The following is a 25,653-nucleotide window of genomic DNA, read 5'->3' as shown; positions in this document are numbered from 1 at the left end:
GAAACGTTTTAATTACGATTCAAGGCAGGACCCAGAGACAAATCCACTGTCCACCATGTGGCGGAAGGGGATCCAGAAATACGAAAAATAATAATTAAGACTGGCAGATTATACATTGGTTACGTGCACTTTCAATCAAGGACTATACAGCCTTGCCAAAGTGCACTAAATGTCAAGACTAAACATACGTGGCTAAGTACTGCGAATTCAAAAACCGTGTTTGCGCTCATTGCGGAGAAGAAGGACATGAGAGGAAAAACTGTCCAAATCAATCACTGCCGGCGAACGGTATCCCATGTAAGTATCGAAAACGTACATGTAACACCCCCGGTAGGTAGTGCTTTACATACAAGCTGTTACTACAAAGGTTAATACAACGAACTGATTATGGAGACCCATAAAAAGGCTCCAAAGCATAAATCAACAAGTAAAATGGCGAAGGATGCAGAACGCTAGCAGAAGCTGAGGGCCTCACAAACTTCTCTTGCAGATGCGTCGGCGGGTGCGGCTGGGCCGTCCTCTGGTGCGGCGGACTCCGTCCAGGGGCCGGAGCGGCGCGGGTCCGACGGCGGTGATCGAGCTGAGGTGGCGGTGGTTTCCATCGTCACAGGCGGCCGGAATGACACATTTAATGACTCAGTAGAAAATTTGGCTTCTGGTGTTGGTTCTGTAGAAACGTTAACTTTAACAGATAGCTCCCCAGCCATTAAGACTTATAAAAATTGTTCTCCTAACGATACTTATGTAATTTGTGAACATGCGATGAAGCTTAGCAAATTAGAAGATCCGTTAATGCTTACAGTGGCTCTTAGACAGCTTGTGCGGGTCGGGCACCCAGATGGGTACAGAATTACATTCCCAACTCTGGAGGATATCGACTGTACTCAGTTGGCATCGGTCAACTTGCCTTTTGAGCATGAGGAATTACTGAAATTGGTCAAAGAAGTTTACCGAAGAAGGGGGGGGGGGGGGGAATTCAGTTTGCAAAAAATTTATAAGGAGATGGTGAAAATGTACGGAAGGGTAATGTTTGTTCCCTCCCTTCAGTTTCCTAACAGCTACGTTTACACGAGATACCCTCCTGATGACTGACCTAAGAGTAGCACGGATAAATGCAATGCGAAGCTTTCTCGTAACACAAGAACTGCGAAAGCTTGCGGAGGAGCATACTTTAGACGTTCTAACAATCCAAGAACCAAACTTTATCTCTGGCCGCGTCTCTGGCTTTCCAGTTACATCGCAGGTAATAACGTTTGGAGAGAATCCTGTGGCAGCAGTTGTTATTTTTAATAAATTAATTAAAACAACCATATTAACACAGTTTTGCAACACATATGTTATTGTTGTAGAATTGAATGTGCTGCAAACTTGTCTGTATTTAGTTAATGTCTATTGTCAATATTGTGAACACATAGATCATTACTTACAACAGCTTACAACAATTTTAAGATCCTTAGAAGGAAACCCAGTAGTATTAACAATGGACTGTAACGCGAAGTCCCTCCTCTGGCATAGTCTCCAGGCAGATGTACGAGGTAGCGCTATGGAAGATTTCATTATGGAATTTCAATTGCATGTAGAAAATATACCTGGTAATCCGCCTACGTATAGAGTTGGTGTTGAAATTAACATAGACGTTACTTTAAGAACGAGAAAATTTACAAATAGAATTACAAACTGGATGGTACATAACGGTTTAACTGTCAGTGACCATAATGTAATTGAGTTTCAAATTCTTTTCAGAATGGAAGACATGCCAGAGGAGTGGGTGACGCAGTATGACTATGGAAGGGCCAATTGGAAGCTGCTAGAGTCGGAGTGCAATCCTCCAGAGTTGGGTGACGGACCGTTTGATATCGATGCAGCAGTAGAGGCCCTTACAGCCTCTATTAAGTCGGCTTTAGCTGTTGCAATACCATTAAAAAGGCGGCTCATCCGCAAGGCGACGGCGCCATGGACTCCAGAGCTTACCAGGCTCTGGCAGTCTATGCGGCATGCAAGGCGGAATTACCAGAGAAGCTTCACAAGAGGTAGTCCATTCCCTCACTGGACATGGCCCCTATCCGGTTTATTAAAATCGGATAGGGAGTCGGCCTACGCCGGAGTGTGTCTGTGGTGTCCCAATTGGGATGCCTGAACACATTGCATTCGAGTGCCATGACTTTGCACAGGCTGTATCGGATGAGAGAAGACAACTAGATAACGTACAAATGAACGATATAATTATGGACCCTGAGAAATATGTAGTCCTACAATGATTACTTGATAAGGCGTCGCAACATGCCAAAAGAATTTTTGTTCAATATCACCACTGACGAAAACATAGGGGAAAAAGGCCTTGCTTCTCAGCAAAGTAACTGAGAAGCATTGGCAGTTAAAAAGGAACTTTACATAAAGAAGGTGACAGCTCTGTCGCAGGTGGCTGGTGGATCCATGGCCTGGCCGCCGCAGTGGGCAGGAGTTCAAGTCCATTGGGGAGAGGCTGTCCGATGGTCTGGCCGCTGCTGCCCGGACAGAACACTAACTAGGGACAGGACGGTGTTAGAGGGCTTGAAGGTCGTGTAGGAGAGGCTCCCCTATCTATTGTGAAATAGATTAGGTGGACGCCTCGGGACGTTAGCCAAGGTGTGAGAAGCCCTTGCACTTAGTCCAACAATGTATCAAAAAATTACAAATACACAGAGTGATCTTATAACCGTAGTTGACTTGTAAATACTTGTAAATACTTGTAGTAGTCCATGTTGTTGTACAATAGTTGTAGCAGTAGGCGCACTAGCGCAGGTAGTGTTACTAATAAGGAAGTAATGTAGAAAATGCTTTGTAAAATGTATTGTGAACATAAAGGTAATGGAGGGATGTAATGTTACTGTGCAGTGGTTTTGCTGTAATAGAAACTGGCCCACCTCCAAGTCGTTGGGTCGGGCAACGCTCCTGGAAGCCCAGGAGTGGCTAAGTGGCCAGATTATTTCCCTTTGTATTATAATTCTGTTGTGTTTTAGAAACTAAAATCACTAATTATGAATTGTTAACTGATGTAGAATTGTCTAGTGCATAGTAAAGCCAACTTAAATAACTTAGATGATGGGCTTGTTTGTAAACCTCGACGTAAAAAAGAAAAAAAAAACCACTGCCAGGCGGGGAGTTTGACTGCGGCGGTACATCTGTCAAAGAATAACACAGGTGTCCTAAGGCCAGCTCAGTGAGGACAGATACCTCGCGTAGAGCAAAAGGGCAAAAGCTGGCTTGACCCCCATATTCAGTACGCATAGGGACTGCGAAAGCACGGCCTTACGGCCTATCGATCCTTTTGGATTGGAGAGTTTCCAGCAAGAGGTGTCAGAAAAGTTACCACAGGGATAACTGGCTTGTGGCGCACAAGCGTTCATAGCGACGTCGCTTTTTGATGCTTCGATGTCGGCTCTTCCTATAATTGCAAAGCAGAATTCGCCAAGCGTTGGATTGTTCACCCACTAATAGGGAATGTGAGCTGGGTTTAGAGCGTCGTAAGGCGGGTTAGTTTTACCCTACTGATGACTGTGTCTTTGCGATAGTAATCCTGCTCAGTACGGGAGGAACCGCAGGTTCGGACATTTGGATCACGCACTCGGCCGAGCGGCCGCTGGTGGGAAGCTACCATCCGTGAGATTAAGCCTGAACGCCTCTAAGGCCGAGTCCCGTCTAGCCATTGTGGCAACGATATCGCTAAGGAGTCCCGGGGGTCGAAAGGCTCGAAAATACGTGACTTTACTAGGCGCGATCGACCCACTTGGCGCCGCGCCATACAGGCCCAACTTGTTTGAAGGACGGGGCACTCGGGCGGCGCTGTCTGGGATCTGTTCCCGGCGCCGCCCTGCCTCTACCGGTCGACCATGGGTGTCTATATTTCGATGTCGGGACAGTGTATCGCTTTGGATGCCAGTAGTTGGGTGCAGATGGACGGTGTCGGGCCACTGTTCGGAGCGTCGCGTGGAGGCAGCGGTGTTGGGTGGGTGTCGTGCAGTGGTCGCGGCAGCGTCGTCCCAGCGACGTGTGTAACACAGTGTACACCGCAGTACGGTGACCTACAATACCATAGACCATTAATGTGATATAAAAATAATAACACATGAAGTTTTGTAAGAAAATAGACTTGGGATAGTGTGTGTAATTGGCAAGTCCACGGGGCGGTTAGTGTGGGTGGGGATAAGTCTGTAGGGGCGCGTCGCCTGCAGAGGACAGGGTGAGGACGGTGCATAGAGGTATTACGCAGCCTCACAATAAACGAAATAGAAAGTAAACACAGTACTATCAGTACATTTGTATGCACATCAAGGAAATCACAAAATAAATAGACAATTCATGAATAAACCAAATAAATAACATCAATAAGTAAATGTGTAAAGAAATAACTGTCCCACAATGCTGACATACGTTACATATACAACGCATTCGCGCTCCATCTCGTAATCACCACATTAACGTCCACAACAAATATTCCAAAAACAAACGATACCGCCATCTGAGAAATGCCCACGCCACTCACGTCCCTATTTCATGACGCCACCATACTGCTACCTATCAGACTCCGACGCAACGATGTCGACAATGCCACCCAAAAGCACAACAAAGCCATCTATGAGAATGTGACTAAAATACATCCACATGGAGCCAAGAAACAATAACTCCATCTATAGGAATCCCAAGAAACTATGCCCACCATACTGCCGAAACATCTATGAACATATGACGAAACCACATGTAATACCTCCATCTACGAGGATCTGACAACAATACGTCCACCATGTCGAACACACCACACACAATACCGCCATCCATTAGTCTCTGAAACCATGACCATCGATGTCGCCTACAGTGCCCATTTTACGACCGTGCCCACAAAGCCTGCACCCTCTGTCCACCACAGGTGCCCGAACTCCAGTGTCCGTGCCGTAACAAGTGGTCGACCGACAACCACTCCACCAGCACCTGTACATGCTCCACCCCGTGCCCAACTCACAACTACAGCAGATGCACGGCGACCTTTTCCGCACTCCTAAACTACAGACCACACCTATTTCATCCAGTTCATGAACAGTTATATCCCATATAGCTAATTCCCGCTGTCCCTACACACGCCTAAAGTCGGTGCACACAATGTGAACCCCACTTCACTTACACACTCTATGAAACAGTACTCTCTGCCTGTAACAGACACAGCCACTACACTTACACACCATCTTGGAACAACATCCAGTGCATCCTCTCCGCCACATTTCACAATCCACACTACGACAACCACAACGTGAGGTCCACTCAAAAGACAGAATGTCCCACTCTGCTGACAAGCAGCACTGCTCACATCACCCACCAACACCCACACATGTCCTACATAGGGGTGCACCAAACATCACCACACTACACCGTGCCACGAGACATAAGCAATGGCAGGAAAGAAAGACACAGTTCTGCCACTCCCCCACTGCACCCACGGAACCGGCGCGCCGCCTGACATAGGCCAAACATACAGCCTGATTTCACATAGCTCATGAGGCATCCAACCACTATCCTCACTATAACCAAACCTCGTCCCCATGCACGCTCCCTTACAACAAGTTGTGCCTTAACCTAATCCAAGTTGTGCCTTAACCTAACCCACATTGTGGCTTAACCAAACCCACATTGTGGCTTAACCTAACGCACATTGTGGCTTAAAATAACCCACATTGTGCCTTAACCTAACCCACGTTGTGGCTTAACCTAACCCAAGTTGTGCCTTAACTTAACCCACGTTGTAGCTTAACCTAACCCACATTGTGGGGTAACCTAACACACATTTTGGCTTAAACCAACACATGTTGTGGGTTAACCTAACCCATGTTGTGGCTTAACCTGCTCTGTCATTGTAATACGAATCGTTAAATTAACGTAACGTTGCCTAACCACAATCCTCTCAACATAGTTTCCCGGTTCGCTACTCACGCTGACGTATGGTTACCGATGACACCAGATGTGTTGCGGCTGATGCAAGTGGGACCAACCAACTCCAATACAACACCATAAACGGTTTTCGTTGCTGACGAACACCACTGGAAGGAGGGTGCATCGGCCTGGTACCCCACTGCAGGCTCCCATGTGTTGCCTGGTTGTAGTTGTGTTCGGCGGATGGGGTTCTCCTGGCTTGGCAATTGGTGTCTCTGGTGACCTGCGTATCACTTCATGTTATGGTGTGTACCCTCATGTCAATGCCTTGCTAGTTTTACTTGCTTTCCACATGCTCACACTATCCACTGTAACGTCTACGCCAGCAGGACGTACATCACCCCCTGCCTTCTCATGCTGGTCGGTCAGGACTGTGCGTGGTTGTTGGTTTGTGGGATTAAAGGCACCAGACTGCTACGGTCATCAGTCTCCTTTTTCCAAAACTTAAAAACACCCATGGAGAATAAAAACGAACAAGGAAAAGATGACAGGCGACACAGGACAAGAGAAACTTAGACAAAGACCAGACAAAATGAAGTAAAATCACACAGAGTGTGATAGTGGTTGGCCGACAAGAAAGAAAAAAACGAAAAGCCAACCACCGAGAAACATATTAAAAACTCAGTCTAAAACCATAGGCCAAAGGCCAGACTCAGCACAAAATAAAGACAAACATTTAGAGCAAGTGATAAAAGCCCCTGCCCAAACAAAACGCAAAATTAAGCCCGCCATGGCAGTGTCATCTGTTAAAAGGGCAGGGAGTGTATCAGGCAGCGCAAATGTCTGCCTGACCACAGCTAAAAGCGGACAGGCCAATAAAATGTGCACCACCGTCAAAACAGCCCCGCACCGACAGAGAGGCGGGTACCCACGGCTCAGTAAATATCTGTGGGTCAGCCGGGTGTGTCCAATACGGAGATGGCAAAGGACGACTGAGTCCCTGCTAATGGCTCACATGGATGATGGCCACACAGCTGTCGTCTCCTTGACAGCACAGAGTTTATTAGGTGTGATCAGATCGAGCCATTCAGCGTCCCAAAGCGAGAGAACTGCACGGTGTAAGACTGCCCGCAAATCACTCTCCAGGAGGCCTACCTCCAGAGTTGGTTCACAGGTGGCCTGTTTGGCCAGGCAGTCTATGTGTTCATTGCCGGGTATCCCAACATGGCAAGGAGTCCACACAAAGACCACAGAGCGGCCACAATGGGCAAGAGTCTGGAGGGATTCCTGGATAGCTAGCACCAGACGAGAGTGAGGGAAACACTGGTCGATAGCTCGTAATCCGCTCAGAGAGTCGCTACATATTACAAAGGACTCACCTGAGCAGGAGTGGACATACTCTAGGGCACAAAAGATGGCGACCAGCTCAGCAGTGAAAACGCTGCAGCCAGCCGGCAATGAATGTTGTTCGTAATGGTCCCCTAGAGTCAGAGCATAACCGACGACATGACCAGCGACCATCGAACCATCAGTGTAAACGACGCCAGAGACCTGATATGTGGCACGGATGGAAAGATAGCGGCGGCGGAAGGCCTCCGGAAGGACTGAGTCCTTCAGGCCCTGTGCCAATTCGAGCCGAAGGCAAGGGCAGGGCACACACCACGGGCGTGTACGCAGAGGGGCCTGGAAAGTAGGTGGAAGAGGGAAAACCACAAGCTTGAAGAGAAGCCCTCTGACACAGACCATGATTGTACAACCCGACCGGCGCCGACGTTCTGGGAGTTGGACGACTGACTGAGGAAACAGTAGACGATAATTAAGATGCCCGGGCAAGCTACAAACATGCGTAGCATAAGCGGCCAGTAAACGTTGACGCCGTAACCGCAGTGGAGGGACACCTGCCTCCACAAGTATGCTATCCACAGGGCTGGTCCGGAAAGCACTAGTAGCAATTCGGATCCCACTGTGAAGGATTGGGTCCAGCACCGGCAACGCAGATGGGGATGCGGAAACATAAGCCAGGCTCCCATAATCCAGACAGGACTGGATTAACACCTGGTAGAGCTGTAAGAAGGTACATCGGTTGGCGCCCCAGCTGGTGTGGCTCAAGCACCGCAGAGCATTAACATGCCTCCAACATATCTGTTTAAGCTGCCAAATATGTGGGAGCCAAGTCAACTGGGAACCAAAAACCACACCCAAAAACCAATCCGTCTCCACCACAGCAAGAAGTTCGCCAGCAAGATAAGCCCATGGCAGAAATGCATAACGCAGGTCTTGGCAGCCGAAAACTGGAAGCCATGCGCTACAGCCCAAGACTGTGCATTGTGGATAGCGCCCTGCAGCTGACGTTCAGTAGCTGCAATGACAATGCAGCTGTAGTAGAGGTAGAAGTCGTCAGCATACAAAGAAGCTAAGACAGACGTTCCCACTGCCGCAGCGAGCCCGTTAATTGCAATTAAAAACAGGCAGACTCTGAGGACAAATCCCTGTGGTTCCCCATTCTCTTGAACTCGGGAGGAACTATGGGAGGCCGCGACTTGCACGCGGAAGGTACGATGCGACAGAAAATTTTCTAGAAAAATCGGCAGTGGACTCCGAAGATCCCAACCATGAAGCGTAGAGACGATGGGATGGAGCCATGTCGTATCGTACGCCTTCTGCATGTCAAAAAAGACAGCGACGAGGTGCTGACGGCGGACAAAGGCCGTATGGATGGCTGACTCCAGGCTCACCAGATTGTCAGTGGCACAGTTGCCTTTGCGGAACCTACCCTGAGTTGGAGCCAGGATGCCCCGAGACTCGAGTACCCAACTCCACCGCTGGCTCACCATGCATTCGAGGAACTTTGCAAAGAATGTTGGTGAGGCTAATGGGGTGGTAGCTGTCCACCTCCAATGGATTCTTGCCAGGTTTCAAAACGTGGATAGAAATGCTTTCCCGCCATTGCGACGGAAACTCACCCTCGACCCAGATACGGTTGTAAAGGTCGAGGAGGCGTCGCTGGCAGTCCACTCAGAGGTGTTTCAGCATCTGACAGTGGATGCGATCTGGCCCGGGAGCTGTATCAGGGCAAGCAGCTAGGGCACTGTGGAATTCCCACTCAGTGAATGGGACATTGTAGGATTCAGGATGGTGCGTGTGAAATGAAAGGCTCCAATGTTCGAACCGCTCTTTAATGGAGCGGAAAGGCCGTGGGTAATTCACAAATGCGGAACTGAGAGCAAAATGGTCTGCTAAGCGGTTGGCAATTATGTCGGAGTCAGTACAAATTGCCACATTCAGTGACAGTGCAGTGACGCTGACAGGGGTCCGATAGCCATAGAGGCGTCCAATCTTGGACCAGACCTGCAATTGAGAGACATGGAGGCCACTGGTGGGGACATACCGTTCCCAGCACTCCTGCTTGTGTTGACGAAAGATGCGGCGGACCCAGGCACGGGGCCGTTTAAAGGCGGCGAGGTTTTCTAAAGATGGATACCGCTTGTAACGTTGGAGCATCCGCCTACGATCTTTAATTGCCTCGGCGATCGCAGGCGACCACCAAGGCACCGTCGTCCACCGAGGGGACCCAGAAGAACAAAGAACGGCAGATTCTGCGGCAGTAAGACTGCCGGTGGTGACCGAGTGAATCACTGCATCAATGGCTTCATTAGAAAAAGGCTCAATAGCGGCAATGGAGGAGAACAAGTCCCATTCAGTCTTATTCATAGCCCATCTGCAAAGGCGCCCAGAAGAGTGACGTTGTGGCAGTGACAGAAAGATCGGAAAGTGGTCACTACCACACAGGTCGTCATGCACACTCCATTGGACAGACAATAAGAAGCTAGGGTTGCAGATCGAAAGGTCGATGGCGGAGTACATGTCATGCACCACACTCAAATGTGTGAAGGCACCATCGTTTAAAAGAGAGAGGTAGAGCTGTGCCAATACATTCTCAGAGGTGCCACCTCGACCCGTTGCCACTGACCCACCCCACAGAGGGTTATGGGCGTTGAAGTCGCCCAGTAATAGGGAAGGTGGTGGCAATTGGGCTATCAGCGAAGCCAGAACATGCTGTGGGACATCACCATCCGGTGGAAGATACAGACTGCAGACAGTAACAGCCTGTGGCGTCCACACCCGAACAGTGACAGCCTCTAAAAGTGTTTGTAGAGGGACAGACTCGCTGTGAAGAGAGTAAAGGACATAGATACAGATGCCACCAGATACACTTTCATAAGCTGCCCGGTTCTTATAATAACCCCGATAGCCAAGGAGGGTGGGGTTTCGCATTGCTGGAAACCAAGTTTCCTGAAGAGCAATGCAGAAGATAGGCTGAAGGCTGAGAAGTTGTCGGAGCTCAGCTAGATGTTGGAAGAAACCGATGCAGTTCCACTGGAGGATGACATTATCCATGGCTGAGAAAGGCGTGAAGGGACTGGGGAGGGAGATACGCCTTCTGGGCCCCTGCTGCTACCGATTGACTACCTGTGCAATAGCTATCCATCGCATCTGAGAGACCGGCGAAATCCAGGTCCTCAGCGGACGCCAGAATCTCCACCTCATCTTCAGACTCAGAACTGGAAGGTTGTAGTGGGACGAGTGGCACCGTAATGTCAGATTTCTTGGGAGCCTTTTTCTTTGTGTTCTTTGCACGCTGTCCCTTTGGAGGTTTTGGTTGGGAGGGCCTCACTGGGTCAGTCTCAGGGATGGACGACGACCGTGAGGCCCTATGACCAGCGACGACGATCATGAGGCCTTACGATCAGCAAACGGTGGTTGCTAAATATACCTGCGGGTGTCTGCTTTGGCACTGGGCAAATCATGGGATGGGAGGCCCCCTAGCGTCCCCTTCCTGGAGAGAGGAGCCAAACAAGTCTCACGCTTCTCTGCTGGGATGTGGGAACTAATGTCCCTGATGGTTGGGGTGGTGTTGCTCCTGAAGTAGATGGAGCATGAGCAACAGGAAGTGAAGTGCCCCCCACAATCAAGGGGGCAAGTGGATTCTGACATAGCAGAGAGCCAACTCTACGTGACAACACTGAAGATGATAGAACCGTTGTTGCAGCAGCGGCATAGGTTGATGGCATTGGCACAGGATGTAGCCGCTCATATATCTGCCTAGCCTTTGTGTAGGTCAGGTGGTCCAGGGTCTTATATTCCATTATCTTCCGTTCTTTCTGGAAAATCTTGCAATCTGGGGAGCAGGGGGAATGGTTCAAATGGTTCAAATGGCTCTGAGCACTATGGGACTCAACTTCTGAGGTCATTTGTCCCCTAGAACTTAGAACTAATTAAACCTAACTAACCTAAGGACATCACAAACATCTATGCCCGAGGCAGGATTCGAACCTGTGACCATAGCGGTCTTGCGGTTCCAGACTGCAGCGCCTTTAACCGCACGGCCACTTCGGCCGCCAGGGGGAATGGTGTTCTCCGCAGTTAACACAGATACGAGTCGGGACACATGGAATATTGGGATGTGAAGGATGTCCACAATCACGACACGTGATGCTGGTAGTACATCGGGATGACATATGCCCAAACTTGCAACATTTAAAACACTGCATCCAAGGAGGGATATATGATTTCACATCACAGCAGTAAACCATCACCTTGACCTTTTCGTGTAAGACATCACCCTCGACGGCCAAGATGAAGGCACTGGTGGCTACCTGATTATCCCTCAGACCCCGATGGACGCGCAGGATGAAGTGAACACCTCGTCGTTCTAGGTTGGCGTGTAGTTCACTATTGGACTGCAGAAGAAGATCCTTGTGGAAGATAATACCCTCGACCATGTTTAGACTCTTATGGGGCGTGATGCTAACTGAAACATCCCCCAACTTGTCACAAGCGAGAAACCTCAGTGACTGGACAGAGGATGCTGTCTTGATGAGAACTGAACCAGAGCGCATTTTGGACAAGCCCTCCACCTCCCTGAACTTGTCCTCTATATGTTCCACAAAAAACTGAGGTTTCGTTGACATAAATAATTCACCATCATCTCGCCTACAGACAAGGTACCAGGGTGAATAATCTCCGCTGCCTTTTTTAGCTATACGTTCCTACCATAGAGTGGCCAGGGAGGGAAATGATCTCGGAACATATTTCATCCCTTCGATTGCTTAGAGACTGCTGGTGCAGGCCCACCAGCGAGAGATGATGTGCCACGCTTCATTGTGGGTAATCCGCCCTGATGCCACCCATTCTAACCAGGTGCTCTCCACATGGGCGTCACCCAGCCACAGAAAAGACCACCTGGCAGGATGGCCTTTGCCGGGGTCCTGATGCCCCAGAGGGATAGGCATCTACTCCTTGGCATACGTGGGGAGGTAGCAGCTCAGGCATCAGCAGTGCGATCCCTGTGTAGTCAGGGGCTACCACCAAGAGGGTACATGACGACCCCACCATAACAGACTGGCTACTGTGCTGGATGTTGGGTGTCGAATATCCGTGTATAACACAAGGGCAAGGATGGAATTGCACAATAGATTTAATGTATGCCACCCAGAACACACTGCAGCCAATGTGCCTGGAAGCTCGATGTAAGTCCAGCTCCATGACAATAACGAATGTGTCACATCTTAGGGCAAGATGGATATGTAATGCACCATGTAAGGCGTCCTTCCTGAAATGGTACGCACTAACGGAAAATTTAGAAATGTAGTAGTCAAACCCCTTAGGGGACCATCACATTGTAGGCCGGAACAGTTGAGACTCCTTTTAGTCGCCCCTGACGACAGGCAGGAACACCGCAGGCCTATTCTTACCCCCGAACCCGCAGGGGGGAACTGTGCATGATCAATGCCCTTTGCAGCTTTTCACTGGCATTTGCGCGCCGAAGCACTCATTCTATGTCGTGGTATGGCTTGTGTCCACTGTCTGCTGATGTCGTACACCTAACCCACACATTGTACTGAATGACACACCATGGCACACGTGTGACCGTACAACAGCTGCGCCCAACAAAGGCGAACCACACGGTCCATACGTTGTGCACTAAGCTACGTGTCTCGTCTCCCCATTACTTCTCGATTGCTCTGTGGTACGCCATGGAGGCGTGTGGGTTGAACAGACCAATGCATTGCGTGTCACCCTGGATGGCGTTCAACGTGAGCCATCTGTTGATGTAGTGACACATGTATTCCAACTTAGTCATCTCTTCTCACAAAACATGATAGCATGGTGCACCAAGTTCCATATCTGCGACATGCTACGGAGGCCAGTTGACAGTGTGTCACGCGGCGGACACCGCATACGTATGCAGGTCACATTCCACGTGTTCTCTCGGCGTGCACATTTTGCTACGTGTATGTGGGCGGACGTAGCATGTCGTGACACATAACATACAAGCATGCAAGACCCATTGAGCTCGCAAATGGAGATGGACGTCAACGTTCACTGTCCAAGATACGCAAATGGAAAAATAGAAACCCGTAGTTGATGGGTTGTTCAAGCTGGAGTTCAATCTGTGATGGCGACTAACGATACAGCTACTAACCGGTTGTTTCAGCGGTACCCGCCATACTCACGAACATGAATGGGCATGTGAGTGTGAAGCGATACGCGGCGGTGGCTGGGATGGGACTATCCTCGGCCAGTGAGGGGGTGCCGCCCAGCGTGGTGTCAGTGCACTTTGTGGGCACGCGCTGCAGCCGGCAGGCGCACCGGCCAAAGGGGGTAGCAGGTAGCGCAGCTGCGCGCAGGCACACCCCCTGCGCGGCACCGTGCGGCCAGAGTCGGTTCTCGCAGACCCGGTGCTAAGCGCGGTGGAAATCTGCAGTGTGCTGGTCCGATTGAGAGCTGCGCGTTGAGGGTGGGCCACCCCCCGGCACTCGGCGCTGCGACGCTGTCTACTGACCAGTCGCCACCGCGGTTATCGCTGGTGGTTTGTATCGCAACTTGTGCGGACGTGTTGGAGCGTGTGTTGTGTTGGGAGAGTTCACTTTACCACCCAAGTGGGATTTTGTCCTATTGTGGCGCTGGCGTTGAAGCTGCCAGACACCGCGGGTGGCTACATGTTTTCTACCGCTGGCGACCCCACGACAACATGCTCCCGGGCCTCTATTGGCAGCGGCAAGCTCAGTTGGGAGCACGGGTGGTCACACTGACAGCGTCTACTTGCCTAAATCAGGGTGAGTGTGACAATTTCGAACCCGACCAAGTACGTAGGATGGCGCTGCGCGCCGCCAGGATCTGAGTGGGTTTCGAGGTGTATCATGCAGGGGAGCTCTGCCTCCTCCTGTTTGCAGAATAATTGAGCGAACGCCCCTGGGACACACTCCCGGGTGCCCAGCTGCTCTAAGCTCTAGTTGACGCAGCTCCCTGGTCAATCCTGCCAGTAGTCATATGTTTGTCTCAAAGATTAAGGCATGCATGTCTCAGTACAAGCCGCATTAAGGTGAAAATGCGAATGGTCCATTAAATCAGTTATGGTTCCTTAGATCGTACCCACGTTACTTGGATAACTGTGATAATTCTAGAGCTAATACATGTAAACAGACTCCCAATCAGAGATGGGAGGGACGCTTTTATTAGATCAAAACCAAACGGTCGGCTCGACCGGTCCGTTTGCCTTGGTGACTCTGAATAACTTTGGACTTATCGCATGGTCCTCATACCAGGGACGCATCTGTCAAATGTCTGCCTTATCAGCTGTCGATGTTAGGTCCTGCACCTACCATGGTTGTAACGGGTAATGGGGAATCAGGGTTCGATTCCGGAGAGGCTGCCTGAGAAACGGCTACCACATCCAAGGAAGGCAGCAGGCACACAAATTCCCCACATCCGGCACAGGGGGGTAGTGACGAAAAATAACGATACAAGACTCATCCTAGGCCCTGTAACCAGAATGAGTACACTTTAAATCCTTTAACGAGTATCTATTGGAGGGGTAGTCTGGTGCCAGCATCGCGGTAATTCCAGCTCCAATAGCGTATATTTATGTTGTTGAAGTTAAAAAGCTCGTAGTTGGATTTGTGTCCCAGGCTGTTGGTTCACCACCCATCGGTGTTTAACTGGCATGTATTGTCGGATGTCCTGCTGGTGGGGCGTCCTGAGGCGGACCACGTTGAAATCCTACCAGGGTGCCCGTTATTGAGTGTCTCGGTGGGCCGGTATGTTTACTTTGAACAAATTACAGTGCTTAAGGCAAGCAAACCTGCCTGAATACTGTGTGCGTGGAATAATGGAATAGGACCTCGGCTCTATTTTGTTGGTTTTTGGAACCCGAGGTAATGATTAATAGGGACAGGCGAGGGCATTCATATTGTGACGTTAGAGGTGAAATTTTTGGATCGTCGCAAGACGAACAGAAGCGAAAGCATTCGCCAAGTATGTTTTCATTAATCAAGAACGAAAGTTAGAGGATCGAAGGCGATCAGATATCGCCCTACTTCCAACCACAAACAATGCCAGACAGCGATCCGCCACAGTTCCTCCGATGACTCGGTGGGCAGCCTCCGGGAAACCAAAGTTTTGCGTTTTGGGGAAAGTATGGTTGCAAAGCTAAAATGGAAAGGAACTGACATAAGAGCACCACTACGAGTGGAGCCTGAGGCTTAATTTGACTCAACGCGGAACACCTCACCAGTCCTGGACACCGGAAGGATTGATAGATTGATAGCTCTTTCTTGATTCGGTGGGTGGTGGTGCATGGCCATTCTTAGTTTGTTGAGCGATTTGACTGGTTAATTCTCATAACGAACGAGACTCTAGCCTGCTAACCAGTCGCGTGACATCCTTCGTGCTGTCAGCAATTACTTTTCTTCTTAGAGGGACAGGCGGCTTCTAGCCGCACGAGATTGAGCAATAACAGGTCTGTGTTGCCCTTAGATGTTCTGACCCCCACGCGCGCAACACTGAAGGAATCAGCGTGTCTTCCTAGGCCGAAAGGATGAGGTAACCTGCTGAACCTCCTTCGTGCTAGGGATTGGGTCTTGCAACTCTTCACCATGAAAGAGGAATTCCCAGTAAGCGCAAGTCATAAGCTCCTGTTGATCACGTCCCCTCCCTTTGTACACACCGCCCGTCGCTACTACCCATTGAATGATTTAGTGAGGTCTTCAGACTGATACGCGGCATCGACTCTGTCGTCGCCGATGATACCGGAAAGACGACCAAACTTGATCATATAGAAGAAGTAAAATTCGTAACAAGGTTTCTGTAGGTGAATCTGCGGAAGTATCACTACCGACTACACCGCATGTCTTTCGATGTGCGTGTCGTGTCGCGTAACACGCTACCTGTATGGCTTGCAGTAGCAGTGCGCCGCACGCGGAAACACGCATACTTCTCAAAACTAACGCAAATGTTGTGTGGTACCAGCGCTGAAGCTTTGGAGCGGCAGGCCAGCGGCACCTGGCGCCTAGCGCCGGTTTTGAAAGACTTTCGCCCAAGTGCCTGTCCCCTCCGATGTGGAGGCTGTTGGACAAAACACTGGAACAGGGGCCGTCAAACGCCTCAGTCCCGCCTATGCAACTGTTTTGAAAAAGACAGTGGAAACTAAAAATGATCACCCAGGATGGTGGATCCCTCGGCTCGTGGGTCGTTGAAGAAGGGGGTTGGCGAATGGGAGCTGGCTGTTGGCAAGAGATCTGCTAGGAGAAGAAGATTTTCAGATAGTTTTACTATTGGTGTTTGCAATAGATATGACCAACTGTCAGAGTCTAATGGAGAGGAATCTCTAGTAGCTGTAGATGTAGGCAGTATGCAGCAGACCTCAGTAGTTACGGTGGCTAGAACAGTTGCAAAGTCGAAGAGGAAGAAGAAGGTTCTGCTGTTAGGTAGCTCTCATGGCAGAGGTGTAGGCCAGCAGTTGCAGGGAGTGCTGGGGAGTGAGTATCAGGTCACCAGCATTGTAAAGCCTAATGCAGGATTGGCTCAGGTGACTGTTAACATAGGAGGGTTATGTAGGGATTTTACTAAAGAGTATCAGGTAGTGATTGTGGGTGGGGCTGGTAATAGTATTGATAGGGATGGGGAGTATGACATAGATGGTGACCCGGAAATGATAGCCACTCAGACTGGCAACACGAATGTGCATTTCGTGGAGCTGTTTCAGCGTCACGATCGGTCTCATCTTGATACAGCCGTCAGGCGTAATAACATGAGACTTGGGGGTGCCCTGATGACAGTAAGCATGGGTCACATTTCAGTGGTGTCGGTCCATCAGCAGGACGGGTTCCACTAGACATGGCCTGCACCTCAACAGGTATGGGAAGGAGAGGTTGGCAAAGCTTATAGGTAACAGCATAGGTGGGGTGTGTGGGATCACTCATGGGAAAATTCCTGCAGTAGTGGGTGTTAGAGCTGCACCTTTTTTAGATTGAAGTCAGCTGATAGGTATTCCTGCTGAAGGGAAGTCTCTCTAACAATGGAATCACTTTCGACAAAGCTTAGGTATCCTAGTATTGAGGGAATTAGTGTATTTCATCAAAATATACGAGGTATTAGAGATAAAGTTAGTGAACTGCTTATAGATGTTGACTCTGAAATTATTGGTATATCTGAACACTTCTTAAATAAGGAGATAATTCAGAGGCTTCCTTTACCAGGATACAGGTTAGCTGGCAGCTTTTCGAGGAGCTCTTTGCGATGAGGGGGAGTAGCCATGTATGTGAAAAACGGCATCCCATTTGAGTCAATTGATGTTTCAAAGTACTGCACTGAAAAGGTGTTTGAATGTTGTGCAGGTGTGGTTAAATTTAATGGAGCTAAATTTCTAACTGTTGTTATTTATAGATCCCCAGACTCCGATTTCACAACATATTTGCTAAAGCTAGAGGAGGTTCTTGGTTCACTTTATAGGAAATACAAAAATTTAGTTATATGTGGTGACTTCAATATTAATTGTATAAGTGATTGTGCAAGGAAGAGGATGCTGGTAGACCTCCTTAATTCATATTATCTTATGAAAACCGTATTCTTTCCAACGAGAGTGCAAGGGAACAGTAGAACAAACATAGACAACATTTTTGTTCATTCCTCATTACTAGAAGGGCATTCTGTTAGCAAAAAGGTAAATGGCCTTTCAGATCATGATGCACAAATTTTAACTCTAAAGGATTTTTGAGCTGCAACACGTGTTAAATATTGACATCAACTATTTAGGAAAGCTGATCCAGTTGCTGTAGAGACCTTTGTAAACCTTATCAAGGAACAAGAGTGGCAAGATGTTTATAGCGCTGATACAGTAGACGATAAATATAATGCTTTTCTCAAGACTTTTCTCGTGCTCTTTGAAAGTTGCTTTCCGTTAGAACGTTCAAAACAGGGTACTAGCACAAGCAGGCAGTCAAAATCTAAATGCAGCAGCCCATTACAAACAGTATTGTAAGGTGCTTAAAAATGTTATTAGGAAGGCAAAAAGTATGTGGTATGCAGATAGAATAGTTAAGTCTCAGGATAAAATTAAAACCATATGGTCAGTCATAAAGGAAGTGGCTGGTCTGCAGAGACAGGTCGATGATCAGTGCGTAGTGGGAATGTACGTGTTACTGATAAGTCGCATATATGTACAGTATTTAATAATCACTTTCTGAGTAGTAGGTGAACTAAATAGAAACCTAGTCCCAACAGACCTCTTAGAAGAAAGTGTTTGAAGACTGTTAACTGAAATGCTCCTCCATGATACTGACAAGAGGGAGATTGAGTTAATAATTAAATCACTAAAGACCAAGAGCTCTCATGGATATGACGGGGTATCTAGCAGAATACTGAAGTATTGTATGTATGTTAGCCCAGTACTTAGCCATATCTGTAACTTTTCCTTTAGGAGTGGTCGGTTTCCTGACCGATTAAAGTACTCGGTAGTGAAGCCGCTTTATAAAAAGGGAGACATTGATAATGTTGACAATTTTAGACCGATTTCTATGCCATCGGTGTTTGGTAAAGTTATCGAGAAGATTGTATATACAAGGTTACTGGAGCATTTAAATTCACATAATTTGCTGTCAAATGTTCAGTTTGGTTTTAGAAATGGTTTTACAACTGAAAATTCTATATTCTCTTTTCTCTGTGAGGTTTTGGACGGATTAAATAAAAGGTTGTGAACGGTAGGTGTTTTCTTTGATTTAACGAAGGCTTTTGACTGTGTTGACCACAAAATATTACTGCAGAAGTTGGACCATTATGGAGTAAGGGGAGTAGCTTACAATTGTTTCGCCTCTTACTTTAAGAACAGAAAGGAGAAGGTAATTCTCTGCAATATTGAGAGTGGTAGTGATGTTCAGTCCCAATGGGGCACTGTTAAGTGGGGCGTTCCTCAAGGGTCGGTGCTGGGGCCACTGCTGTTTCTTATTTATATAAATGATATGCCTTCTAGTATTACAGGTGATTCAAAAATATTTCTGTTTGCTGATGACACCAGCTTGATAGTGAAGGATCTTATGTGTAATATTGAAACAGTATCAAATAATGTAGTTCATGAAATAAGTTCGTGGCTTGTGGAGAATAATTTGATGCTAAATCACAGTAAGACTCAGTTTTTACAGTTTCTAACTCACAATTCAACAAGAACCGATATTTTCATCAGACAGAATGGGCATATTATAAGCGAGACAGAACAGTTCAAGATCCTAGGCGTTCGGATAGATAGTAAGCTGTTGTGGAAAGCCCATGTCCAGGATCTTGTTCAGAAACTAAATGCTGCTTTATTTATCATTAGAACAGTATCTGAAATAAGTGACACTTCAACACGAAAAGTAGTCTACTTCGCATATTTTCATACGCTTATGTCGTATGGTATTATTTTTTGGGGTAGTTCTTCTGATTCCAAAAGGGTATTTTTGGCTCAAAAACGGGCTGTTCGAGCTATATGTGGCGTAAGTTCGCGAACGTCTTGTCGACCCCTATTCAATAGTCTGGGAATTCTGACATTACCCTCACAGTATATATTTTCTTTAATGTCGTTTGTTGTTAGCGATATTAGCCTATTCCCAAGAGTTAGCAGCTTTCACTCAGTTAATACTAGGCAGAAATCCAATATGCATGTGGAATGCACTTCCTTGACTCCTGTGCAGAAAGGAGTGCAGTATTCAGCAGCATCCATTTTCAATAAGCTACCACAAGAACTCAAGAACTCAAAAATCTTAGCAGTAGCCCAAACTCTTTTAAGTCTAAACTGAAGAGTTTCCTCATGGCTCACTGCTTCTATTCTGTCGAGGAGCTCCTGGGAGAGCAAAAAAATTAAGCAAATTCCAGTGTTACATTGTTGATTTTATTTAAACCTACTACTTGTGACCTGAAAATGTTTTTTTTTTATATTTAATTTTATCTGTTTCTAATATCGTGTTATAATTTCATGTATTGACTCGTTCCATGACCATGGAGACTTCCCCTTAATTTGGTCCCACGGAACAATAAATAAATGAATAAAATAAAATAAATTACGGGTCGTCATGTGAACAGCAGGGCAAATGAACATCGACGTTTCGAACGCACATTGCAGTCCATGGATTCCATTCCCAGGCCACGTCTGGCTGAGGGTCGGCTACGTATACTGGAGCGTGTGGCGTTTGTCCCGCTTTGGAGACCTGGGAGTGTCGTGGCTACCTAGGGGGCCTGCCGTGTATCCATAAACGTGTGATGCACGCCCATCGCCTAGCGGGTCACATACCAGTACTGTCTCGGTAACATGCACAGTTGGCTGGTGGTAAGGCGCTAGATAACTTGTACAACGACCTCAGAGCAGGCGAGACTAACTGCTGAATTAAGGCGTATTTCTAAGCGGATGAAAAGATTCCCCAAGTAGCGGGGAGTGAACAGGGAAGAGTCCAGCGCCAACAGGCTGCCCCCTGTCGTGACATGTGGTGTTTGGGAGGGTCCACTACCCCGTCGCCTCGCGCCGAGCCCAAGTCCAACTTGAATGAGGTCACAGCCTGTAGAGGGTGCCAGGCGCGTAGCAGCTGGTGCGAGCATCGGCAGGACCTCTCCTTAGAGTTGGGTTGCTTGAGAATGCAGCTCCAAGTGGGTGGTAAACACCGTCTGAGACTAAATATGACCACGAGACTGACAGCGAACTAGTACCGTGAGGGAATGTTAAAAAGAACTTCGAAGAGAGAGTTCAAAACTACGTGAAACCATTCTGGGGTAAATGTGAGAAGTCCAAATGTTGAATGGGTGAGATTCACGCCCATCCGTCCACGGGCCACCGCCCTCGGCAGATGGGGCCCGCCGCCCATGCGGAGCAATCCGCAGGGGGGCGTGTCCGGTTGTCTTTCCACTCGCCGTGGGGTGGGGCCATTGTGGTGTGTGGTGGTCCTCACTTCTCCACTAGTAGGGTGTTGCGACCCACTGGGTTCCAGCCTACAGCCTGGGTGCGCAGCTTGTCCTTCCACGGGCCTCAGCTCGCGTCTGTTGGGCAGAGCCCTGGTGTACTGGCTGGCTGCTTGGCGGTATATCTGAAGGAGTCGTTTCGCCCCTTATGGCGCTCGGGCTCCCAGCAAGTACGCGCGGTTCTTCACATATGAGAGACCTACGTGGCCCGGCCCCAGACCTGTGCCACTGGTGGCTCGGGTTTCTCTCGTCAGTGGCACTTCATTTTTGGACAATTTCACGACTCGTCTTGAAATATGGACCAAGGAGTCTAACATGTGCATGAATCACTGGGCTGTACGAAACCTAAAGGTGTAATGAAATTTAAGATCTCGCCTTGCACGGGATGAGGGGGGTTGGGATTCCCTGGCCTTCACGGGAATGCAGCCTCCACTCTCGTGGGGCGTCTCGTCCTCATGGCGAGGTGAGGCGCACCTAGAGTGTACACATTGGGACCCAAAAGGACGAAGTGAGGGGAAACCATGACGGAGGTCCATAGCGATTCTGACGTGCAAATCGATCTTCAGAGTAGGGTATAGGGGAGGAAGACTAATCGAACCATCTAGTAGCTGGTTCCCTCCGAAGTTTCTCTCAGGATAGCTGGTGCTTGTACGAGTTTCATCCGGTAAAGTCAATGATTAGAGGCCTTGGGGCCGAAACGACCTCAACCTATTCTCCAACGTTAAATGGGTGAGATTTCTGGTGTACTTGATATGCTGAAGTCGCGAGCAAACGACTTGGATCGGAATGCCAAGTGGGCCACTTTTGGTAAGCAGACCTGGTGCTGTGGGACAACCAAAAGCCGAGTTAAGGCGCTCGAATCGACGTTCATATGAAACCATGGAAGGCGTTGGTTGCTCAAGACAGCAGGACGGTGGACATGGAGGTCTGAATCCGCTAAGGAGCGTGCAACAATACATATGCTGAAGCAAGGGATGGCGCTGAAGCGTCGTGCCTATACTTGGCTGATAGTCTGGCAGTCATGGCCGGTCCTTCCAGCTGGCCATGAAGCCCTGATGAGGGTGGTGGGTGTAGAAGGATCTGGGCGTGAGCCTGCCTGGAGCCGCCGTCGGTGTAGATCTTGGTGGTAGTAGCAAATACTCCAGCGAAGCCCTGGAGGGCTGACACAGAGAAGGGTTTTGTGTGAATAGCCGTTGCACATGAGTCAGTCGATCCTAAGTCATAGGAGGAATCCGATGCTGATGGGGGCTGTCATAGCATGATGCACTTTCTGCTGCCCCTGTTGGGCGAAAGGGAATCCAGTTCCTATTCCGGAAGCCAGCAATGGAACCGATACAAGTCAGGACCCTCTTTTAGAGATGCTCATCCGGGTAACCCAAAAGGACCCGGAGATGCCGTCCAGAGATCAGGGAAGAGTTTTCTTTTCTGCATGAGCGTGCGAGTTCTGTGGAATCCTCTAGCTGGGAGATAGGGTTCAGAACACCAAGAGCACCACAGTTGTGGTTGTGTCCCGACCTTCCTCTCGCACCTTGAAAGTCTGGGAGAGGACCATGTGGAGGTGCCACGCCGGATCGTACCCATATCCACAGCAGGTCTCCAAGGTAAAGAGCCTCTAGTCGATAGAATAATGAAGGTAAGGGAAGTTGGCAAATTGGATCCGTAACTTCGGGATAAGTATTGGCTCTGAGGCTCAAATGGCTCTGAGCACTATGGGACTCAACTGCTGAGGTCATAAGTCCCCTAGAACTTAGAACTAGTTAAACCTAACTAACCTAAGGACATCACAAACATCCATGCCCGAGGCAGGATTCGAACCTGCGACCGTAGCGGTCTTGCGGTTCCAGACTGCAGCGCCTTTAACCGCACGGCCACTTCGGCCGGCTCTGAGGATCGGGGTGTGTTGAGCTTGATCGGGCAGTGGGTCAGCACTAACATGCCAGGTCTGGGGGAGGAGAGTACTGTAGGGGTGCCGGTAAGTGTGGTCGTTCAGCGTGGGCGTGGTCTGCTCTCGCCATTGGTCGGCCTCGTCCTGGCCAGCGGATGCACGCACCTGCATGGTGTGCATGCCCCAATGCTTCAACCTGTATGCAGGATTCGAGCTCGGTCCCATGACTTGGCCTCCCACGGATGTTCCCTGCTGCGAGGTCACGTCCGCCTTAGCGTGCTCCTCTGCACATATTCTATGTGGCTGCTATTCAACTATCGGCTCAGAACTGGCACAGACTGATGGAATCCGACTGTCTAATTAAAACAAAGCGTTGCGATGGCCCTAGCGGGTGTTGACACGTTGTGATTTCTGCCCCGTGCTCTGAATGTCAATGTGAAGAAATTCAAGCAAGCACGGGTAAATGGCGGGCAAGTCGTTTGAGGTGTTGGGCCATGTACACCGTGGGAATCACTTGTATCCAAGGTTCTTCGGGCCATGAAAATTTCCCGGTTCAGACCACATGGCGTTTACCTGTAAAGTTGACATTTGGTCTACTCAATCCCATGTATGTGGGCAAAGGGCGCCGGTGGCAGCAACAGATGTGTGGTAGAGGTAGTGCGCAAGCATCCTCGGCGTTGATTTGTCAGATGTTGCAGGAGTAATCCTGCTAACACAAGTACTATGGGCCGTTGGGGGGGGGGGGGGGTGTCGCCGGTGCCAGTGCCCTCCCGATGGTGTTGGCCTCATAGTGGCAGTGCGCCATTCTGCTAGAGGGTGTTGTTGGAGATCGTAATGATTGAGTGTTGCACATGCGACCTTATACTGGGTGGGGGCCCTTTGGTCTTAAGCCTGCCTGTACTCACGCTAGGATGGGCAATGATGTTTTGGTTCTGAGTTGGTGTCTGGACTACGGTCTGGGCACTGGCCTGGAGATAGTATCTGAGCCTGTCCACCCAGACCTTCTGTGATAGGTGCCACAGCAGGGTATCTTATGACACCTTATACCGGCGCGTGTTGGTGGGTCCCATCCTCTGGGGGATCAGGAGAGGTTTTGGAGTCTTATTTGGGGTCTGAGTGTGTAGGCGTGAGGTGTAGAATAGTCCTGTCCTCACATGTGGAGGTAGCCTTAGCGAGCCCACATGCCCTGGATGTAAGGAGTTGGCCCCGGGTTTCTACCCCCAGGAGGGCCAAAAGTCTGAGATGCTGGGCAAGCGTGCGGCCCAAGTATCTGTTTACGATTGTTCCAGTCCGAATGGTGGATTCTCTCAAGGACGTAAGTTTATCCCATTCGTCCATGGGGCTTGTGGAATAGAACCTTGCCAAGACTGCTGTCAACACCCTCAGAGGTGAGCTGGGGGGTCTAACCGGCCCCCCAGTCCCCCCCGGTGACGGTTGTAACTATGACTCCCTTAAGGTAGCCAAATAGAGTTGGTGTGGCTGCATCCAGTCTCAGCGTTCCAAAGTGCAGTTCTACTGTAGTCATGCTCCTGCTGTAGGGCGCCTTCCTTGGGTTGTAGTTACAGGGAGAGTGATGTGCAATACATGGGCCTAGCCGTGTTAGCCTCTCCTCTCCTGTGGTCTTCCCCCCTTCACGTGGGCCCGCTGATTTTGCAGAGTGGAAGACCGCACCTGGGGCTTACGGGGTTTACCAGCCCTCCCTCACATTATCCCTTTACAGTTGGGGGCAGCACAGAAGATAAAATGAGTGGTGGCCTTTCTGCTGAAGGTGCCACCCAAGCTTCCACAGCACCTGCCTGGCCAACTGGCCATGCCACAGATCCGGTAGCAGTTGCAGCAACCTACGCCTGCAGCGAGTGCCACCACACTTTTACGACCAAGAAAACCTTAGGGTCCACCGTCGCCACCAACACCCAGTGGCCGCCAACGCAGAGATCGTGACAGAGAGACATTGCGCGAGGTGGACAGAGGAAGAGGTCTTGTCACTCGCCAAAGTGCAGGCTGAACTGTTTCTCGAGAGGGACACATGGTTCTTCTTTGTCAACCAAGAACTGACACAGATGTTCCCCATCCGAACACTCGAAGCGATTAAGTGCCAGCGGCCGAAGGCTGCCCACAAGCATTTGGTCCGCAAGTTCATGGAGGCACTTGAGATCGGTCAGGGGGGGGGGGGGGGGGCGGAGAGCCAGCGTCCCGCCAGGGAGAGAGGTCGCCGCCCGATGCGCCAGACAATGACGCAGCTGAGGACTTCGCGGCCGACATCACCAGGCAGCCGCCAGAGGAGCCGACCGACGCCGCCATCTGGGAGCATGTAGCAGGGCTACCAGCAGCCGCTCAGTGCTTCTCGGCCCTGGATCGTGTCATCAGTCTGGGACCGCGGATGCCACGTGACGTAATCCTGGGCATGCTCCCGGATGCCCTTGCATCAGTCGGGTCCAGAGGGGAGAGGACGAGTATGAGGACGCAGAGGCCGTGCCAACCACTGAAGCAGCCACCGTAGCAGAGGCGCAAACGGCGCCGTTGGTACTACGCAAAGACGCAGAATGCCTTTCGAAGGTCACGCATGCATTGCATGCGTGGCCTCTTGGACGGCACCCTGCTGCAGCTGC

General features: G+C 49.5%; 1 protein-coding gene across 1 annotated transcript in view; it reads right to left on the bottom strand.

The window, feature by feature from the left end:
• Positions 1 to 452: 452 nt before the first annotated feature.
• Positions 453 to 25,653, bottom strand: part of LOC126474502 (uncharacterized) — a 43,960-nt gene continuing 18,759 nt past the window's right edge. Inside the window, exon 2 of the mRNA XM_050101972.1 lies at positions 453 to 667. Within this exon, the coding sequence (XP_049957929.1) occupies positions 453 to 667 (215 nt within the window). The remainder of the gene's footprint in view (positions 668 to 25,653) is intronic.

The sequence above is a fragment of the Schistocerca serialis genome, chromosome 4 (assembly GCF_023864345.2).
Source record: "Schistocerca serialis cubense isolate TAMUIC-IGC-003099 chromosome 4, iqSchSeri2.2, whole genome shotgun sequence".
NCBI lineage: Eukaryota > Metazoa > Arthropoda > Insecta > Orthoptera > Acrididae > Schistocerca > Schistocerca serialis.
Note: the sequence above shows the minus strand (reverse complement) of the source record. Positions and strands in the feature narration are given on the sequence as shown.